General features: G+C 43.1%; 2 protein-coding genes across 2 annotated transcripts in view; one reads left to right on the top strand and one right to left on the bottom strand.

Moving 5' to 3' along the window:
* Positions 1-901: 901 nt before the first annotated feature.
* Positions 902-6,182, bottom strand: ing1 (inhibitor of growth family, member 1). Its single transcript, XM_020524298.2, has 2 exons — positions 5,368-6,182; positions 902-2,140 (listed from the first exon to the last, which is right to left on the bottom strand). The coding sequence occupies exons 1-2, from the start codon at positions 5,501-5,503 to the stop codon at positions 1,449-1,451; spliced, it is 828 nt and encodes a 275-aa protein (XP_020379887.1). The 5' UTR covers positions 5,504-6,182; the 3' UTR covers positions 902-1,448.
* Positions 6,183-7,526: 1,344 nt separating this feature from the next.
* Positions 7,527-22,031, top strand: part of cars2 (cysteinyl-tRNA synthetase 2, mitochondrial) — a 33,361-nt gene continuing 18,856 nt past the window's right edge. The window contains exons 1-2 of the mRNA XM_048598419.1: positions 7,527-7,884; positions 9,960-10,010. Of these exons, the coding sequence (XP_048454376.1) occupies positions 7,685-7,884; positions 9,960-10,010 (251 nt within the window). The 5' untranslated portion in view covers positions 7,527-7,684. The remainder of the gene's footprint in view (positions 7,885-9,959; positions 10,011-22,031) is intronic.

Below are 22,031 nucleotides of genomic sequence, written 5' to 3'. Positions count from 1 at the left end.
TAAGTGACATCAGGAGAGATGGAGAAAATGATGTAGAGGTTGATCTTCAAGGCATTGATTGGTTGGAATGGTGGAAGCAGGCTTGATGGGCTGAATGGCCTACTTCTGCTCCAATTTCCAATGCTTCCAAATCAGACTGCAAGAAAACAGACCCTTTGGTCCAACTAGTCCACACCAACCATATTCTCAAACTAAACTAATCCCACCTGCCTGCACATAGCCCATATCCTCCAAACCTATCCTATTCATGAACCTATCCAAATATCTTTTAAATGTTGTCACTGTAGCTGCATCCATCACTTTCTCTGGTAGTTCATTCCACACATGAACGACTCTGTAAAAAGCAAAAATGCCCCTTATGTCCTTTTTAAAATCCATTTCCTCTCATCTTAAAAATATCCCCCTAGTTTTACACTCCCCCACCCTAGGGAAAAGACGCTTGTCATTATCTATGCCCCTCGTGACTTTATAAACCTCAATAAATGCCAACCCTCGACCTCCTACACTCCAGTGAAAAAGTTCCAGTCTATTTTTTTTTTATATCTCAAACCCTCCATGCCTGGCAATATGCTCGAAAATCCTTTCTGAACCCTCTCCAGTTTAATAGTATCTTTCCTATAACAGGGTGAACAGAACTGCATACAGTACTCCAGGAGTGGCCTCAACAACGTCCTGTACGACCTCAACACGATGAGTCAACTCCTGCACTCAAAGGTTTGAGCAATGAAGGCAAGCGTACAAAATGCCTTCTTAGACACTTGTCTAGCTGTGACGCAAATTTCAAGGAATTATGTGCCTGAACCCCTCGGTCTCTCTACAACATTACCCAAGGCTCTACCGTGAAATCCTTACTGCACCTGTCACTGGGTGAGGCAGAAATCACAGACACAACTGCCAAGCATTTCATTTCTGGACTTTTGTTTTATATATATATCACTGCTGTACAGTTTTTTTCTGTTAAACAAGTAACAATAAAATTATTTCTTACAATATGGTTAAAGGCCTATGCTGATGAATCATACACTATACATGGAAAGCTCACATCTGTACATTTTTACATCTGAGAAACTTAAAAAATCTGATAAATATTTTAATAAAACCATTTTGTCCAATTTGTTTTGTTTTTTTGTTGTGGTGGGAATGAAATATTAATAATAAATGAAACACTGATGGTTTTAGAATTTTTGCAAGGAAAGTGTTTTTTTTTTTTTTTTACAAAACAAAAACAGTCCATGCACTGGACACAAGACTTAAAAACCAGGATTCCTTTATTCCCTCTTTCCTACTTGCAAAAAAAAAAATAAAAAAAATAAAAAAAACTGGTCTTCAGAAGGAATAGTTTGTCAAATACACTCCCACCATTCTTTCATCTAAAGAGGGAAACCTCTCAATAATAAATATACATTAATTTGTGTTGCTGTACAGAAAACAAAAGGTTGGCACTGCAACTACCTAGTGTAGGCCCTTTCCTTTTTGGATTTCTCCAGTGCTTTGTCCATGGTTTTTTCATTCTCACCCCTGCATTTTGGACAGTACCATTTGCCTTTAGGTTTGTGGTTCAGACTCACACAAGAGAAGTGGAACCACTCGATGGGGCACTCCTCATTATCGCAGCCAATCATCTCCCCATAGGAGACCTGGTTGCAGAGGCAGTAAGTGGGCTCGTTGGGGTCAATAGGCAGGTCCGCAGGAGATGCTTCCCTCTCCGCCTTTGCTTTGGATCTCTTCTTCTTCTTGGAAGTCTTGGCCTTCTTTTCCTTTGGCATTCCAGTACTCGTTTCCTCATGGTCATGGTTGCTGGATGCATTCTCCCGGTTCTCATTGTTGCGTCTCCGGGACCTTTTGGCATTGGGTTTCTCTGCTGGTGTTGCACCATCATTCCTGGACCTGTCCAGTGAGGACTTGTTGTTGGCGTCATTGCTCTCTGCACAGTTTTCAAAGAGCTCAACGTGGCTGTCCACCTGCCGACTTCGGTTCTCGACCAGCTCCACCATCTGGTTGACAATTTGGATCTTCTCATCGCCCAATTCCTGGCTCCGGATCAAGGCTCTCTGGATATAATGGAGAATCCTCCTCCTCTGAACCACGTCTGTCTCCCTCTTGTGTTTCTCGTAATATTCATCCAGTTCCTTCAGGATGTCTATAGAGGGAGGAGCAACAAAAGGCAAATTTTTTTTATACAACTTTCATAGCCTCCTCAAAGCACTGTACAAACAATGAAGTATTCTTGATTTGCACACAACAAGATACTATAAAGAAATGTGATAAATAATGTTGTGGTAACGATAGTTAAGAGTTAAATATTAGCCCCAGAACACCATAGAACTCCCCACTCTTCCAGGATCTTCAGCATCAGCACAAAAGGACAGACTAGGCCTTGGTTTGACATCTAATCTGAAATATTTAATAATGTGGCACTCCTTCAAGACTGACACTCCGATGGTGTGGCATTCCCTCATTATTGCTGACTGTGACCCTTGCAAAGTGCTAACGTACTGACAGTACAAGCATTCAGATAGTGCATCCCCAGTTCTGATCCTCTAACAGTTGAGATTGCAGTCTTTAGGATTTGGAGCTCGGGTTATAGATGAGGTTGTAAACTTGCTCGCCAAGCCGGTGTGTTTGATTGCAGACGTTTCGTCACCCAGCTAGGTAACATCGTCAGTGCACCTCCGGTGAAGCGTTGGTGTTCTGTCCCACTTGTTGTTTATATGCCTGGGTTTGCTGGGGTGGTTGGCATCACTTCCGGTTCGGTTTTTCAGTCGTTTTAAAAACGGGTCCAGTTCAATGTGCTTGTTGATGGAGTTCCGGTTGGAATGCCAGGCCTCCAGGAATTCCCTGGCATTGTCTGTTTGGCTTGTGCTATATGGATGTGTTGTCCCAGTCGAATTCATATCCTTCTTTGTCTGTGTGTATTGAGAGCAGTGAGAATTAGTCGTGTCTCTTGGTGGCTAGTAGGTGTTCATGTATCCTTACTTTCAAGCTGGAAAAAAATTGACAAAGGATACACAAACACCAACTAGGCAACAAGAGACACGACTAATTCTCACTGGTTTCAATCCACACAGACAAAGGAGGATATAAATTTGACTAGGACAACACATCCATAGTAGCCTGAGTCAAACAGATATGTCAGGGAATTCCTGAAGGCCTGGCATTTTAACTGGAACTCCATCAACAAACACATTGAACTGAACCCGATATACAAACCACTGAAAAACAGAACCGGAAGTAATGCCAACCACCCCAGCAAACCGAGGCATATAAATAACACCATTGCTTCAGAAGCGCACTAATGATATTACCTAGCAGGGTGACGAAACATCTGAACTAAACACACCGGCTCAGTGAGCAAGTCTACATCCTCAGTGGAGATTGCACTCCCTCAGTACCAAACCTCTGACAGCGCAGACAGTAAAAGGTGAAATCGCCATTGCCCCAAAGAATCATAAGGCTGCTCAGAGTCAGGACTGATGAGTTTAACCTGAGGGTCACTACATCTCAGGCTAACGGTGAGTTTGAGAGGTGGGACCTTTAATGGTGACCTCAGCTGGTGTGGGAATAGAAGCCAGACTGTACTGCAACTGGGAATCTCTAACACAGAAAAACTTCCTTTGCTAAAGACTAAAAAACATAATCTGCCAACAACCAAAACACTGGGGCCTTGGATATTCTTGCTTCAAATGAAGTAACAGCAAAGGCAACAGGGAGAAAACAAAACCTAAGACCTCAAATGATGGTTTTGTTTGTAAAACTTCAACTGAGTTGGTTTACCATATATTAGCAAATATGTACCATCCTTAAATCGAATCAAAGAACTGCGGATGCTGGAGATCTAAAAGAAACAAAAACAGAAACTGGAGAAACTCAGCTGGTCTGGCAGCATGTGAAGAGAAAACACACATTAACCCTACATCTACAGATGCTGTCAGATTTGTTGAGTTTCTTCAGCAATTTTTTGCTTTTGTAGGTACAATCCTCAATCTGACTGGCGAAGTGATCATTGTGATTAAACTCTCAGACCAGTGTTTTGGTGTTTTTTTTTCCCAACTATATTAATAGATAAGAAAAGCAGAGAACACATGGATCTCTTGGTATCAGATACAATTCCAACCAGAGTGAAACATCAGGAAGGAACTGAGGTGAGGCTCCACGAATAAAAGCTGACTGGTTCACAGAGGCACCACGGCAGCTCCCTTCGGCCCTAAGATAGGGTGGAGGAACAACTTCTACCTCCACTGAAACATTTCCTTAAATATGTCAATGTGCCCGATCCTAAGTATAAACAACCTGCCGCGGGACTCCCGAAACAGGGCGAACTTCCTGGGACCAGGACAGCGCCGGTCGCCAAAATGGCGGAACGGGCGGGGCAACGTCCACATGGCCCCACCCACAGCCAAGGATCGACGGGCCGCTCGACCAATCGGAGGCCGGCATTCCCAAAGGGGGACGTGGGAGCGGGATGATCCAATGGACGAGGGGCCTGGAACCCTCATTAACATAGCAGCCCCGCCCGCTCGACACGATTGGCACATCAAACAACCTATCAAGGGTCGTCCGACCTGAATAAGGAAACGGACTGCAGCCAATGAACGTGAGAAAGGGCGGAGCAAAAACAAGGGCGTTTAAATAGTGGATCCAGCGCGGCCCCCATCAGAGGAGATGGAGCCTCCAGCAAAGCAACTACTCTGGGGTTTGCAGTGAGTGGCGGCCTTGCTACACTGATACCCGCCCACCTTAACCCGAACCCCGGCTCTTTCTCCTCGCTCCCTTTTCCCCTAACTGTGCGTATAGCTCACTTGGGGCTCCAGGATCCCCTTCACTTGGGCGCAGTCCCTCCACTACCCAGCAAACCCTCTCTTTTCCCCGACAATCTATGAGGGGGGGGTAAGAGTAAAGAATCTCTGCCTCCACCCGTCCCACTCGTGTCTTTGCACCCCTTTAAAGCAGCTCCAAACACGAGCGGGGGGGGGGGACGACTTCGGGTGTGGGGTCACAGAGCTTATCTCAAGCCGCTGCTACCGGTTCCAATTCGGGCAGAAGCCTCTAGCCCAGCCCGCGCTGACACTCCAGCCATCATGGAGCTGGCGGAATCCTCTCTCGCCTGCCTAGTGTCGTTCCCGATCCTCGGCTTCTCCGTGCCTCAATGCGGGGCATTTGGAGTGGAAATCCTACCCTACTCTCTCTCCCTACACTCCAGCCCTGCCTATAGGACCTTTATTCCTCTTTCTGTCAAAATGGCTGTGTTATAAAGCTGATCTTTTGTTCCGCCCCAATACTGACGCTGCAGTTCAGTTCTTTTCACTCTCTAACTTAAAAAAAATGACGGCCGGGCTAGATGCGATGAGCCAGCCGCGGCTGTTTTACCTTGGTATTTTGCATCGATTTCCCTCATCAGAGAAACGTTCCTCTGGAGATCAAAAGGCAAAGACTCGATTGAATCCAGATAGTCTTCCACATAGTTCACAACGTGTATCTGCTCTCCGTTCGCAGGACTCAGCATCTTCCAAGCTACATTTGTTATTTGTTGGAGAAGGAGAAGGGTGACTTTCTCTCTCTCTCTCTCTCTCTGCTAAACTGACAAAAACCGTCAGGAGTGAAAAGGATTCCTCACTCACTCACTCGTTCACTCACTCACGTCCTCTCCAAATCTCTTGTTATTTTATGAAAAGAAAAGCTAATTATTTTAAAAAAAAACAGGCCGCAAAGATGTGGAAGATGAATGGGAAGACTCCCCTCCTATTTGAGTAGGGAATGTGGGGAGGGGGGGGGTTACAGTTTCTCTCCTCCCCAATCTCCACCTCTTTCTCTCTCTTCTACACACACATACACACTCTCACTCACATACAGAGCACAGTCCGATCCCAGACCTGGGACACTTGATCCAACGTGGAAACCCGGAGCCCAGTTTGAAACACTTGGGAAACACTCGGCCGGCAACGCGCACGCGCGCGGCCTCATTAGCATATCATTGTGACGTTACGAGCGCTCGCGCCCGCCTTTTCCTCCTTGAATTGATTAAATTCCACCCGGAGCTTTCGCCCCGCCGCTCCTCATAAAGTCACGGTGCAGCAGGCCTGGCCGCCGCGCTGCCCGCTCCTCTTCTCGCCTCCGATCAGCGGAGATCTTTAACTTTTTTCCCCGCTGATTGGCGTGGCTGGCGGGCCTATCCGGCGTTGCACCAGCCGACACGGGGATCAATCGGCGCGGGCGGGAGGCGGGACCTGGCTCCCGCACTCATTTCCACCCCCTCCTCCTACCCATCCGTCCCCTCACATTGCGGCCACGCCTACTCCGCCGGGCGACTTGTCAACAGCCTGCTTTCCTTCCCCCCACACCAAGGCAACGCCCCTTTCCCCGAATGCCTTGTGGGATCTGTAGTTCTCCCTTCGCTCCAGCGCCACGACAACTAACGGGCGGAAGGACTACATCTCCCAGCAGGCGGCGCGCCGTCCACGGCTCCAGTTTTAATGGTCCGCTGTTAGATTTAAAATTAGCGGGCAAAGGCGAGCGGCGGGGTTCAAAGGTCAGCGTTAATAGGGCTGGCAGTAACCTTGAGTTGCGCCATTGGAAGAGAAGAGGTTGAGGGAGGGATGGTGGGGGGGACTGAGAGGGGAAAGGAAGAGAGGGGGATGGGCGGTATGGTTGCTATGGAGGCGCCGGTCGCTAGGCTGTTAGAGATCTCCCAGGCGGGAACTGCGGATTTTCTTATTTCACTCTGAAGAGTCCCTCGAATAAAAACACAATGCTGTGGATGGTAGAAATTCGAAACACACCGAAAATGCTGCAGAAATTCCGCATCTGTGGAGAGTGAAACAGAGTTAACGTTTCGTGTCCGACGTGAATCGTCTTCAAAGCTGATTTTGCTTTGGTTCTTCAGCTCCGAAGAAGATTTACGTCGGACACGAAGCGGTAACTCTGCTCCTCTCTCCACCGATGCCGGGTTTCGTATTTTGTTAACCCTATTGGCCAGGACCTCTCTCAACCTAATCCGACCTCCCGGCCGGAGGGGCTGGCTGGTTGGCGATCGGGCGACTGCGGCCACACCCGGGCCGGGTTCCTGTGCTTTCAGGAGAAAGCAAAGCACTGCGGATGTTGGTTGCTCGAGAGGAAAAAAAACTAAAAAGGGAGGGCGTTCGGAGAAAACGATCAAGCAGACGGGCGACATCGGTGGACACAGAAACTGAGTGTTTCCAGCCGCAGCTTGATCCCTACGCTATTATTCAAAACCCTAACTCCTTTTATTCCCTCTCTCTTTCCATTGAAAGAAAGCTTTTGACGGACGTTGGGTTCGGACTTGCTTGGCGGGGGGGGGGGGGGGGGGGGAGAGGTGCGGGGGGGGGAAGGGCCTGTTGCCCAGGGGCCGGACCATGGGGCTCGGGGGCGTGACCAGCGGCTCGGTGGGTGTGTCCACCGGCTCCAGAGGCGGGACCAGGCCGCGCGGTGGGTGGGGCATACCCGCACTGGGAGGCTGGGACTAGTGGTCACATGGGTGGAGGTGGGTCGTTGGGCGGGGTCAACAGGGTTCAGTGGGAACGGGACGTGTCATGAAGCCCAGCCCATAACGCGAAGCCCCGCCCCAGCAAACGCCGCCATTGGTGTCCAGGGCCTGGCACTGCAGGCTGTTACCGTGTCTCCGCTTGTCGCGTTAAGTTCATCGCCCAGCCCTATCTGCTGGGGCACGATGAGGCTGCTGTTGGTCTGTCGCTCACTGCCAGCCTGGTTGATAGGGTGGTCGTCCCGTGTCTGTGGGCGGCAGCCGGGCGCTCGGTGCGGTAGCAGCTGGCACCAGCCGAAGGGTTACCCCGCCGGCCTGCAGGTCTACAACAGTTTGACGCGGAGCAAGGAGCCTCTGGTGCTCGCCGAGCCGGCCATTGCTTCCTGGTATAGCACTGACTCCTCAATAAACTCCCGAAACCGTGCTTCCGGGGCAAGACCACCATCACAGGCCGGGCATCAGCTGCCCTTCTTCACAGACCCCATCAGCTGGGCGATGGGTTCAAAGTAATCTTTCACCAGAAAATCAGACCCAAAATCTAGATACCCCACTTCCTGAAATTTCCTCACGATCAATTTGTGCCTCTGACAGTGCAGCGCTCCCTCAGTACTGACCCTCTGACAGTGCAGCGCTCCCTCAGTACTGACCCTCTGACAGTGCGGCGCTCCCTCAGTACTGACCCTCTGACAGTGCGGCGCTCCCTCAGCACTGACCCTCTGACAGTGCGGCGCTCCCTCAGCACTGACCCTCTGACAGTGCAGCACTCGCTCAGCACTGACCCTCTGACAGTGCAGCGCGCCCTCGGTACTGACCCTCTGACGGTGCAGCGCGCCCTCGGTACTGACCCTCTGACGGTGCAGCGCTCCTTTGGTACTGACCCTCTGACGGTGCAACGCTCTTCGGTACTGACCCTCTGACGGTGCAACGCTCCTTCAGTACTGACCCTCTGACAGTGCAGTGCTCCCTCGGCACTGACAGTACAGCACTTCCTCGGTACTGACGCTCTGACAGTGCAGTACTCCTTCTGTATCGTCGTTCCAAACACGCTTCTTTAGAAATGACTGAATGACAGTCTGGCACTCCCTCACCCCATGACAGCATGTCATTATTCAGTACTGAGTCTCTGATTTTGTGGTGCTCACTTAACACTGACCCTTGTCAGTGTAACAGTCCTTCACTACTGATCCTCTGACAGTGCAGCTCTCCCTCAGTACTGACCCCTCTGACAGTGCAGCTCTCCCTCAGTACTGACCCCTCTGACTGTGCAGCTCTCCCTCAGTACTGACCCCTCTGACAGTGCAGCTCTCTCTCAGTACTGACCCCTCTGACAGTGCAGCGCTCCCTCAGTACTGATCATCTGACAGTGCAGCGCTCCCTCAGTACTGACCCTCTGACAGTGATTCACTTCCTCAGTACTGATCTTCCGACAGTGCAGTGTTCCCTCAGTCCTGACTTGCCAACATTACAACACTTCCACAGTCGCAACCCTCTAACAGTGCACTGAATTTCCAATAGCCAGCGACTCCAGCGTCACCTCTCTGACAGTGCAGCACTTTCCCAGTGTCATCTGTGTAATCAGGCAGATATCCCTCAGTACACCCCTCTCACCATGCAGTGTTTCCTCATTACTGAACCCCTGACAGTCCAGTAGCTATTCAGTTCTGACCCTCTGACAGTCCAGCTGTACCATACTTGACATTCTGACAGTGGTCTGCTGGGCCTGTCAGTCGAGATTGCTGGCTTGAGTCTTGAGTGTGGAACATGGACTCATGTCTGTTGAACCACAATTGCTACTTGTCTTATTTCTCTTTTTTAATTTGATTTAATTTTTTGTTTATTACATTAGATTAGTATTCATTCAGAATAGTTGGTCTTGATTTATTTTATTGGATTGAAGATATTGGGATCTTTAAGTTGGGTAAGATGTTACGAGGCAGTATTTACAACCTTACAGTATAAGCAACCAATCCTCAGTGAGGAGGAAACATTTGCTTAAAAGTTAAGTTGTGAGGCAGTGGACATTAATGGTTTGTTGCATGTTGAGGTGTTGCTTTGATGGTCAAGGCAGTGTGAATGAATTGTGTAAATAGCATTGGTTTTATTTAGGATATTTCAACAGTTTGTGGAACTGAAGCAATTTTCTGCTATAGGTTAACTTCTATTCAAAAATAGTTTGAGTGAATAGCTTAGTTGGCTTATTGAACAGTTTTGCCTCAAGGCCAGGATGTTTACTACAAGTTAGAATGATGGTGAGGATCAATGAAAGGAATGGTGTACACATATGAAACAGGATACCTAAAATCTTATTACTTTGAAGCTTTGCAATTTGAATGAACTTTGAACTTTGTTAAAATAGAGTAGATGGTCTGGGACTATTGTTTTTATAAATTGGGCGTAATTGAGGTGCTCTTATGTCCTGATACAGCCATTCTTATGTCTTATTTTGTCTTTCTTTTGACAGGTATAGCTGTGGGCCAACAGTATATGATCAAGCTCATCTTGGACATGCAAGGTAAATATATTAAATTGCTAACTATTAGACAATGTATAACTGAAATTCAAACATTACACTATCAATTCTATTTGTAAAGAACAGGCAGGCAATAAGAGCAGGAGTGATCTTTGTAATAATCAAACCTGTTCTGCCATTCGGTAAGATCATGGCTGAACTTGCATCTTAAATTCATTTTCCCATTCACCCACACCACCATATTCCTTGATTCCATTTGTGCCCAAAAATCAGTCTCTGCCTTGAATATACTCAGCGATCTACAGCTCTCTGAGGTAGAGAATACCAAAGATTCACAATCCTGAATGTGAAGATATTTCAGTCCTAAATGGCTAACGTCTTTATCCTGAGATTGTGACTCCCTTGTTTTAGACTCTGCAGGCAGGAGATACAGCCCTCACCTTCTCTCCTGTCAAGCTCTCTCAGAACTTTTCATGTTGAAATAAGATAGTCTCTCATTCTTCTAAACCCCAGAGAGTATTAGCCTCTTCTGCTTTACGTCTCCTGATCGCACAATGCAGTCTCCAATTCCGTGAGTAAGGAGATTAAGACTGCTCAAATTGTGGAAGGGTACCCAGTGATGGTATGAACTAGTAGATTATAACTCTTGCGGAAACTCCTATTCCTTCCCACTAGTTTCTGCTTCCCCACCTACAGTTTGTCCTTCACAACTTCCTACTGATTCTGACATCTAGATTTTTGTCAGTGTCCTACCTGGAAGTATCTTCGATATACTGGAATTTATGTACCAGCCTTTTACCTTTTCAGTGTGTCACAACCAAAGATCAATTGCTAATTATTAAGTATGCTAATATGTGTTTATATTTTATGTGAGGAAGTTGTTTTTATTCTCTAGTGGACAACTCACCAAATTCAGTCTTAAATTTTACCCTCTGCTAGTGAGAACCTTTTGCCTCAATTTTTAATACAGATTTTTGGCCTTGTTTTTTAATGTCCAGTTCAGGCACTAACCTGCATATCCTGAGACCTCCACTTTGACAATATTCCTATATAAAGCCATAGAAACAATGACCAGCCTCTCCATCTCGCACTGATATTACATACTTTCTTATTCAGTAGACCAGGGAAGCAAAGTGTGACTCCTTGGGGGTCCGTCAAAGGAATACCATGAATGTCTGTTTCAGTGGGAGCACAGCGGGTGTGGATTTGGCAGTCTTGAAATTGCGAGAATTTTGTTGGCATAATCATAACTGAAAAACACAAAGGGATAAGTGCCAATGTGATTAATACAGAGAGTGAGAGGGAAAGTCAAGTGCTAAGAAAAGTGAAAATGAGAGAGATATGAAGTAAGTGACAGGTGAATTAACAAAAAATTGCAGAGGAAATGACACTATGTATTGTACTGATCTCGTTAGTTAGTGATTGTTTTAGAGAAATGGACTGGAAGCTTTTTTATATATTCATGCTTTTGAACTTTTTAAAGGTGATGCATACTTCAGACAGTTTATTCACACAAGCAGGTGTTTGGTGGGAGATTGTACAATCCAGTTGGGGAAGTGCTGTGTTTATATTTGTGATCTCCTCCTAATTAATTTTAAAGAATGAATACCCTAATATTCTCCAATCTTACATAGAACAACCAAGTTTTCACTGCTGAGCATGAGTCTTGCTGATTATTCTGTATGCTACAAACAGGCTGGAAAATCACCTTTTGTGTTTTAGTGACCAGATTGAGCACTCCTGCCAGTTGTGATCTGGTAGTCCAAGGTATTACAATGTTCTTTTGACACTTCGAAATTGAGAACTCTGTCAGATCTCTACACACAGCTTCCACTGTGTGATGGGTAAAGAATGTGCAACATATGCCAGCTTACCAAATGCACAAAATAAAACTGCAATCACTTCATGGCATTACATTGAATAAACACCATAAAAAGGTCACTTGACCAAACTAGTCTATTGCTGCTGCTTACATGCTGCATGTGACTCCTCCCATTGCCTTTGCCACATCTGATATTTCTATTCGTTTTTATTTCACTTGCTCATCTCATTTCCTTTTGAAGGCATCCAGGCTATTTACCTCACCCTCTTCCTGTGGTCGTGAATCTCACATTCTCCGAGTAAAGATGTTTCTCCTTGGTTTCCTGTTGGATTAATTAGTATAGCCATCATGTATTTATTGCCACTGATATTGAACTGTCTCTCAGGATTCTCTCCGTGACTATCCTGCCCAACCCATTTGTAATTTTTTGAGAGCTCTATCAGATCGCGCTTAAGATCTCTATTCTAAAGAAAGTGTCCCAATGTGTCCAATTCTTTCTATTAATCTCTCCATTCTGGTACTGTCCCTGTAAATCTCTTTTTTTGCTTCTGTATCCTTTTATAGTTTGGAGATGAGAATTGTTCACAGTATTCTAAGGCTTGACCAAGGTCCTGTCCAAATTTAACATAACTTCACTACTTCTGAATTCTATGCTCCTAGAAGTAAATCTCACAGTTTTTTGCATTTGTGGTTGCTTTGTTGACTTGCAAAGCTGCTTTTAATGATTTGTTCACCTGTATCCTTTGAAGATGATGGTGGATCACATTATCTTTATCCATTGAGTTCATTTGACCCTTACCTACCCAGCATGAGTTTTTATGTCTTGTATTATGATTCATATATTCTCAATTCATTACTTTTTCTCATAATATTTTCCATGTTTTTGTGTTCAATATATATTAAAATCAGTAGCAAGAACCTTTCTTTAATATGTTAAATCTTTCTTGTAAATGTGGACAATCAAATCACTTCACCATCTCTGAGCCCATCTCATGTCATTTGTTAGAAAAATTAAATTTTCACCCATCCATTTCAATATGTTAAGCATAAGAATGTATTTACAGTACACTAGAAGTTTAACAGCATTGAGAAGAACTGACTTAAGTTTGTAAAGTATAGATCAGCTGTTAGGGCCCAAACTGACTGCAGAGAAAGATTCTCCTCCAGGTGGAGCATTGAAACTGCATTCCAGCTGGCATCACATTAACTGCTGTAATTGTCATGTAAATGCACCTTAAAAGGCATGTGGCATTCTGTTGTGCTGCACTGTCAAGCAGGAAAGTGTCACACGCTTTAAAGCTAACTTTTGATTGCTGGATAGCTTTAGAAAAGAATATTTTTCAATTTACAATCTTCTGGTTGCACTAGAGGATGGAAAAGAAAATTCTACACAACGATGGTCAGACTACCTTAGAAAATGCTGAAAAATTGTCAAATTGTAAGCAATCAAGAGGCCATGGTTTCATGTGTGCCAATAATGAACTTCGCCATTCTACACAAAAGGTCATCCTGACTCAGGACTCTGCCAGGTTCTTTAGTAAAAGAATGTAAATGCTGACATTCTTATTACAGGGAATGCAGGGCAATGGCTCGCTCAGGAAACTAGTTCCTGGTATCGACTATGATTAGCCCATGTCGTCTTATACCGCCATAAGACACAGGACCAGAAGTAGCCCCCATCCATTACTGCCAATTTCAAAAATCTTATCTGTTGGACTAGAGCTTCAGTAACAGATTCACAAATCACAAATGTCACAATGTAAGCCAACAAGGCTATTTAAATAAAAGCTATGAAAGCACTTTTCATTCCATCCCTCAATAAATGAAAAGCAGAGTGTTCAACTTGTCGTAACTTGATTAGACTATGGCTGAAGCACTGTAGAAGTTCTACTCTTGATTTTATAAACAATAAATAGAGGTACAGAACTAAGAGGTTATAAATGTCAAAATAAATTTAATGTGCTTGGCCTGTTCCCTTTTAGAAAAGAAAAGGCAAAGAGGTGATCTTAAAATTTTGACGGTGTTTGATAGAGTGGGTATACAGAATATATTTTCACTTGCGGATGAATCCAATACTCGGGACTGTAATAGAACTTCCTTACTAATAAATCCAAAAGGGAATTCAGAAGAAACTTCTCTAACCAGAGACTGGTGAAAATGTAGAATTCCTACTTCATTCAATTGTTGATGTGAAAATGCTACAGATGCAGTTAAGGATGAATTAGATTAAAAACTCCAGTTATTATAAGCAACAATGTCCTCCAACTGACTTGTAACACCATTGGTGTACTAAATTGGTTAAATATAATAGGTCCTAAAAGAAAACTTAAGTGGTCATATTTATATGCAAGGGTAAAAGCAAAATACGAATAGATGCGAAATAGCTTTTGAAATACTTGTAACAATTAATGTCATACAGGCTCAGAGACCAAAGTATTTTGATGACCAAATTTACAAAGAATCTTTACCACATTCAATAAGCCTTGTGACTACTTTCAATATAGAAACTTAGGTACACATGGCGAAAGACATACAAGGGTATATGAATGAGATTGAGAGGAAACCTAAGAGACTTGTATGATGCATAAACACTGGCACGGACTATTTAGGAAAAATGGCTTATATCCGTGTGTAAAACTCTAATATCTGTCTGCCTAGTTTTGGCCTGCTTTACATTTGTATGGTGCCTCTATTTTTGTACTTTACTGCCTAGCAATACTTGAAATTCTATTTGTTCTCTCTTGTTGCCATATCTATCTGGTCAGTAAATACTGTTACATTTCTGTCTCTGTTGTGTATTTGTAATGGGCATTCATGCATGAAGTAGATTAAACAGGAGTTGCCTGATTATCTGGTGGTGTGACTTCCATTCTTAGTGACACGAGTCTTTTCACTCGGTTTATCAAAATCAACTTTGTAACATTCTATTCTGCTACAGTCAGATTTTACTTTAGTCTATATATATTTGTATTGCCAATGGAGTTAGAAAATAAATGTGTGTAATACTGGAGAACTTCACTTGCTCCCAGCTCTGCTCAACCCTGTTGAACTAATTCATTTCTCATGCGATTTTAACCAAACCCAATTCACTCTCAATTTCTCTGATGTCAGTATTACTTATTAATGTTATTTGTTAATACTGTCATGATTTTATTTTTTTATTTCAAAAGCGCTATTTTGGGAATTGCCAGGATGGTAATATGCAACTAATTGGACTTTCGTGTTTTTTACCCAGCAATTTGTATTTTTATTGACCAGACCAAACTTCTTCAAAATATATTCAGAAGATAGTCTAGACCCTAACATTTTCTTATTTTAAAGATAAGTGTAAAGTGTTGCTTTCCAGATACAATTCAATTAGTCAAACCACCACATTTGAAGCAAAGTATGCTTTATTCATACACTTTGGTTAAAATACAACAAAAAGAAAAAAGAAATTGGAGTAACTTTACTCTCTTGGAAAACTTAACAGAATAATAGATTATTTAACAACTAAACAGTAACAGTTCCAATATCAAAACATCCCATAAACACCCCCTTGACAAAGATAGGTTTAAAAAAATAGATTGTCTCTAGTCCAGGAGGAAAAACATCAAGAGAAACCTCTGAGACTGAGTAGCAGGGAAAGATGTATTGCCGCTTTGAAACCCAGCTTCAAGACCCCAGCAGCATCTGCTATTACTGAAAAACTAAAACTAAAAAGTCTGTGGGAGCTTGCCCCTCCCATTCAGGCTGCTTCTATGGTTCCTACTTTAAAAAAAACCCAAGGCCTCACAAGCTGTTTACTTTATGGGGTTTCAATAGACAACTTTCCACTTCTGTCTTATAAACTTCCTTCAAATAGAAGGACAAAACATGCCTCTTAAAGTCATTGTATCATCACAGTATCCCCTGCAAGCCTATTGTTATGTTGAATTCTAGATGGGTGTTAATTACTTCCAGGCTGGTAGAGTGATCTTCTGGGGTGTGTGTTTTGGATCAAATGGGTATGGATCAACCTTTTGCCTAACTATTAGCAGCTATGTTTCATTAAGAGGTTCACTGTCAAATGCTATTAATTTTAGGGTGAGAGTTTGCCTGTGTTGTTAAGTTTGAGTATTAGTAAAACTCCACTGGATCTCACTGGATTCATTTGAGTCAGAACATGAAAGAGAACTGCCTTGTTCTTCTTTGAAATATGCCATGCGATCTTCTACATCCACCTGAGCGGCAGGCAGGACTAACTTTAACACCCCATCTGAATGATGACTGGATCCATGCAGAGAACACTGAATCGAATGCAATTTCTAGTTTTTGCTTTGACGCAAAGCAGCATTTCATACTTTGATTTTTAACTCAATCCATGGGGGGACTCCATCTTCATAGAGCAAAACAGTTTTAAATCAGTGCTGTGTTTGAGGCTTAATAAGAGCATAAGAAATAGGAACAGGAGTAGACCATACATCCCATTTGGCCTGCTCCACCATTCAATAAGATCATGGCTGCACTACTACATCAGCTCCACTTTTCTGTCCTACTCCCATATTCCTTAATTCTCTTAATCCTGGCACCATTTTCCTTTTAACTGAAACTGAAGCATAACTTGGGAGAGATAGTAGGAACTGCAGATGCTGGAGAATCTGAGATAACAAGGTGTAGAGCTGGATGAACACAGCAGGCCAAGCAGCATCAGAGCCTTCCTGCTCCTCATAACTTGGGAGAGATGTTTTTGAGATGTTCCCTGCATTGTACAGTCGACTAGATTGAGTGAAGTGTAGGTAAAGTGCTGCTTCATTTGGAAGCTGTATGAGGGGGGAGGAAGTAAATAGGCAGGTGTATCACCTTCTGCGATTGGGAAACAATGGAAGCTGGAAGAAGGTGTAACACCTGCCCATTTACTTCCTCCCTCTTCGCTGTCCATGGCTCAAAACACAAGCTTCTGGTACATGCCCTGGTGACAAATGCCATTGGACAGTTTGAACAATGAGTGCCAGAAAAGGCCATAGAACTTTAATGGCAACAATCAAAGTGGACTAAATATCACCCTCCAACTAAAACACTGAAAAGCTGAATTAAGTTGTCTTGATATAAATGATGCTAGTAGAGTGCTGTTGGAAACTGGAAGCTAAAGTAAATCAGATGATGAAGCACTGAAAAACAGCCTTCTATTATGTACAGGAGAATTGGCATTTATATAAGCACTTTTCTTATGAAAATCCCAAGTGCTGTTCAGCTAATTACTTATGAAGTTTAGGCACTATTAATATATTTTTAATCTATACATTTTACAGTCTTTGAGCTGCTATTTGAAAAAGAACAGGGTAAGGTGACAGGAGGCAAAGACCCCTCTAAGTAATGAAGATTCATTCAACTGGACAGAGGGGGCAACGACATCTGACATCCTGATAAGTGAGTCTTCTGTCAACCCAGCTTCTGATCTGGTACTGCCTGTTTGTTGTTTCCAGCTTGATGTCTAAATGCTGAATTTGGAGGGATATTTGAATTGCTAAACAGTGAAAAACAAACAGAATAAAGAGCATTGGCAGAAAACTAGTATTATCAATCTGGAGAAACACTTTTCACTTTCTCATGTAGAGTTCTGATTACAATCCAATAGCACAAGCAATTACTTACTGTGACAATCTCATTAAAATATAGTCTCTGTTTGACCATTTTGAACAAAATAACTTACAGCTACCTAACAATTACTTTCATCAGTACTACTGTCGCTATACTTGTTCCCATCATCTGTACGAGCGACAGCAACTCACAGTAGGATCTGGCCAGAGGCTGGAAATTCTGTGGCGAATAGTTCGCCTCCTGATTTCCCAAAACCTTTCCTCTATCTTCTCAGTTCAAGTTAGGGGTTGATGGAATATCTGCTCAAGTGGATCAAAACACCCAAGCAATACCTAAGAAGCCCAACACCATCCAGGAAAAAACAGTTTACAGTTTAAATGTTTAGACCTCAGGGGTTGTGTTTTTAAACAGAGAGATAAGGCGAATTTTCTTCCCCCTGGGCTGAGAGTCTTTGGAACTGTCTTCCTGAAAAGACAGTGGAAGCAGATTCCTTGAATATTTTAATAGACATATTCTTCATAAGCATAACGTTATCTGGGATAAGTGGATGTGGATTTGAGATTACGATCTGATCAGCCATGATTGTGGTAAATGGTAGAATAGGCATGAAGGGCTGAACGGCCTGCTGCTGCTCCCTGTTGGCGTGTTTGTATTTTGACACCCCTTGATACTCGGCAGGTTAGCTAACACAAAAGCTTTCTTATGTAGGATGGTGTTTTAAATGCTAATACAATGAAAAATGTATTTTATGTGTATCAAATTATGACTTCTTGGATTGGTCTTATTCAGTGCTACAGCTGAATACTTTGTGAATTATGTATGTATTAAGTGGAATGGTATTAAGCACAGAAGTAGATTGAGAGGCTGCTTGTCCATATTGAGATATGGTGTTGCACAAAGTGGATGGAGAGGGAAAAATAGTACTGAGGAAGGTTTTCCTGTCAATTGAACTGGTTTTTGAGACTTAAGGTATTACTCCATTTCCAGCTCTTCAGTGACTTTCTGTGCAATATGTGCTGGACAGACAGAAAAGTGTAACAGAGCTCTCTGTGTACACTCCCACTGCATTCAGGGAATCAGGGAAGTTGCTGCCTGTAGTAGTATAAAGCTGTTTTTGTTAGGAAGGCACATCTCAACCTGCTGCATCGTCTTATGAGAAGATCCTCAGCAATATTGCACCTGATCTAATAAGGGTATTGACAACAAAGTTGAATCTGAAATGTATCAGAGATAGTAGGAACGGCAGATGCTGGAAAATCTGAGATAACAAGGTGTAGAGCTGGATGAACACAGCAGGCGAAGCAGCATCATAGGAGCAGGATCTGAAATGTAACAGGATACAAGTGTGAGTGACAGGAAATGCTTGTTTGCAGGGTTTTAGTATATTGTTAGGAACTTTCCCTTGCTGCTAATGACATTTAGTCAGAAAATACAGCGTTGTATGGCAAGAATGTATAAAAGCAAAATACTTGAGTGCTACTGCAAATCTGAAATGAGAACAGAAAGTGTTGGAGAACTTCAACAGGTCTGCCAGCATCTATGCAGAGAGAAACAGAGTTAACATCTTGAGTTCCCGATATGACTCTTCTCAGAACTCAGGATGAAAAGGATGTCTGCTGTGTAAAGCACAATAGTTTAGGCCACTGATTGAATAATTCAAATAGTGTTTTTTCTTAAAAATACCATTGGCTATAAAGTACTTTGAGATGTCCAGTGATTCTTAAAATTGCTGTATAAATGCATGTCCGTTTCTGTTAATAAATGTATTCTAATGCTATTCTAATTCTATTTGCAGTAGCTTTAATTTTGAGATTATTTATTTTGTGGTAGTAAATTATGTTTTTTTCTAAATAGGATGCTTTACGTTTTATTATGTTTTTCAAAGATTTGGATGAAATTGAGGTGGAAAACAAAACTGGAATCAAAAGTACGCTTAGCAGAAAACTGTTATAAAATACTCATGAACAAGATTCATGATGTGGCCACTGCAGATATTTGGTTGTTACTAGAGGCTGGGACACAAGAACTCTGGTGGAGTAGTGATGGTGGTTGTGGTGTTTTTGGAAAAAATCTGATCATGAGTATCCACAAGTTATGAGACACTGAGATCCAGTCTTCACTAATTGGGACTGTTCGGGATTTAAACACTTCACGTTTTGACTTTGTGATTTTTGTGGCATTAACCTAAAGGCTCACTCCAGAGAATCTGTTGAAACAGTGTGAAGAAGATATCAATGCATAACAAATGTTTGCCATGGCCCTGGTTCAGAAATGGTGGAATCTTTTACATTCACTTGAACAATTTGAAAGGGTCTTCATTTAATGACCTACTTGAAAGAGCACCACTTCAACAGTTCAGAACTTCCTCAGTACCGAGCTTCAAAAATGCAGTGATCCATCAGTACTGACCTACTGTCAGTGCAGTGCTCCCCTCAATACTGACCCTCCAACAGTGCAATACTTCCCCAGTACTGATCTTTGACAGTGCAGTATTCCCTCCAGATTGAGAGTGCAGCATTCTCTCTTTACTGTCTCTTTGCTGCCCCTATAATAGTGCAGCATTTCCTCAGTGTTTTACTCAGAATGACATTTTGTGTTTGGTGTAGGACTGGAATCTATGGCCTCCTGGTTTATGTGATAAAGTCACAGTTGACATGAAATTATAAATTAAACTGGAAGTTGGCTAACATGGTGCCATTATTTAAGAAAAGTGGTAAGGAAAAGCCAGGTTCTATATACTGGTGAGCCTGACGTCAGTGGTAGGTAAGTTGTTGGAGGGGATTCTGAAGGACAGGATTTACACGTATTCGGAAAGGCAAGGACTGATTTAGGGTTAGTCAGCATTCCTTTGTGTGTGGGAAATCATGTTTCACTAATTTATTTGAGTTTTTTGAAGAAGTGATGAAGAGGATTGATGAAGGCAGAGCGATGGACATTGTCTACATGGACTTCTGTAAGGAGTTTGACAAAATTCCACATGGTAGAATGTTGAACAAGGTTAAATCACATGGAATACAGGGGGTACTAGTCATTTCCATGCAAAATTGGCTCGAAGGTAGAAGACAGAGGGTGGTGGTGGAGGGTTGCTTTTCGGACAGGAGGCTTGTGACCAGCAGTGTGCCACAAGGATTGGTGCTGGGTCTACTGCTTTTTGTCATTTATATAAATGATTTAGATGTGAATATAGGAAGTATGGTTAGTAAGTTTGCAGATGACACCAAAATTGGTGGTGGTGTGGACAGTGAGGAAGGTTATGCAGTGTACAACGGGACCTCGATCAGATGGGTTGATGGGCCAAGGAATGGCAGATGGAGTTTAATCTAGGTAAATGTAAGGTGTCACACTTTGGTAGGGCAAATCAGGGCAGGACTTGTATATTTAATGGTAAGGTCCTGGGGAGCATTACCAAACAAAGAGACCTTGGCATGCAGATTTGTAGTTCCGTGAGAGTGGAGTCACAGGTGGACAGGGTGGAGAAGAAGGTGTTTAGTATGCTTGCCTTTACTGGACAGTGCGTTGAGTAAAGGAGTTGGGAGGTCATGTTGTGGCTGTACAGGACATTGATTAGGCCACTTTTAGAATACTGCATGCAATTCTGGTCTCCCTGCTATAGGAAAGATTTTGTGAAACTTGAAAGGGTTCCGAAAAGATTTACAAGAATGTTGCCTAGGTTGGAGAGTTTCAGCTCTCGAGCAGGCTGAATAGGCTGGGACTATTTTCCCTGGAGGGCTGGAGGCTGAGGGATGAAGTTTATAAAATCATGAGGGGCATGGATAGGGTGAATAGTCACGGTCTTTCCCCAGGGTATGGGAGTCCAAAACTGGAGGGTATAGGTTTAAAGTGAGAGGGGGAAGATTTAAAAGGGACCTACGAGGCAGCCTTTTCTTGCAGAGGGTGGTGCGTGTATGGAATGAGCTGTCAGAGGAAGTGGTGGAGGCTGGTACAATTACAACATTTAAGAGGCATCTGGATGGATGTTTGAATAGGAACGGTTAAGAGGGATATGGGCCAAATATTGGCAAATGGCACTCGATTAATTTAGGATATCTGGTCGGCATGGACGAATTGGACTGAAGGGTCTGTTCCCATGCTGTACATCTCTATGACTATGACCCTAAACAAGTGATCTAACAAGCTAGCAGCTTCTTTCAACATTTTGGATCAAAACATTGACCTTTCGATCCAGCAAGTTTTCCCCAGTTTAAATATAGGGTGACTGCTGTTATTTTAATTAATGGTTTTCTAATTACTAAAAAATCAGTTGTGAATGTTAACAGTCAAGTTGACCTTTTTAGAAGCAGAGGAAATAACCTGTAAGTGAATTAACTAAACTAAAGAACCTGAAGCTGTCACTGGATTCTTTGAATTGTTGTGTAAATAAAAGGTCCCACGGATTGCTATCCCTCCAGATTAGTTAATGCAAATAAAGCACTTTTTGTCCCTTCAGGCAAAGTTTAAGAGAATCCTAGAACTGCACAGAACAGAAGAAGGTCACTTGGCAAGTTTTCCATGCTAATTCTTAGAACTATTCAGCTAATCCAACTCCTTTTTGCTGCAACCTCCCCTTTTCTCCCCTTTTAAGTGCTTATCCAGATCCCTTCTAAAAGCTATCATAGAATCTGTTTCCATCTTACAGTCAGGCTGTGCACATTCCAAATCCAAAGCACTTTCCATGTAAAAAT

The sequence above is a fragment of the Rhincodon typus genome, chromosome 6 (assembly GCF_021869965.1).
Source record: "Rhincodon typus isolate 14 chromosome 6, sRhiTyp1.1, whole genome shotgun sequence".
In the NCBI taxonomy this organism is placed as follows: Eukaryota; Metazoa; Chordata; class Chondrichthyes; order Orectolobiformes; family Rhincodontidae; genus Rhincodon; species Rhincodon typus.
The sequence above is the reverse complement of the archived record's forward strand: the minus strand, read 5'-3'. Positions and strand labels throughout refer to the sequence as shown.

Coding starts and splice junctions, on each gene's coding strand:
- ing1 (XM_020524298.2), bottom strand. CDS start 5,503: ATGCTGAGTCCTGCGAACGGAGAGCAGATACACGTTGTGAACTATGTG. Junction 2,141..5,367: donor AATCGATGCAAAATACCAAG/GTAAAACAGCCG, acceptor CTCCCTCTATAG/ACATCCTGAAGGAACTGGAT.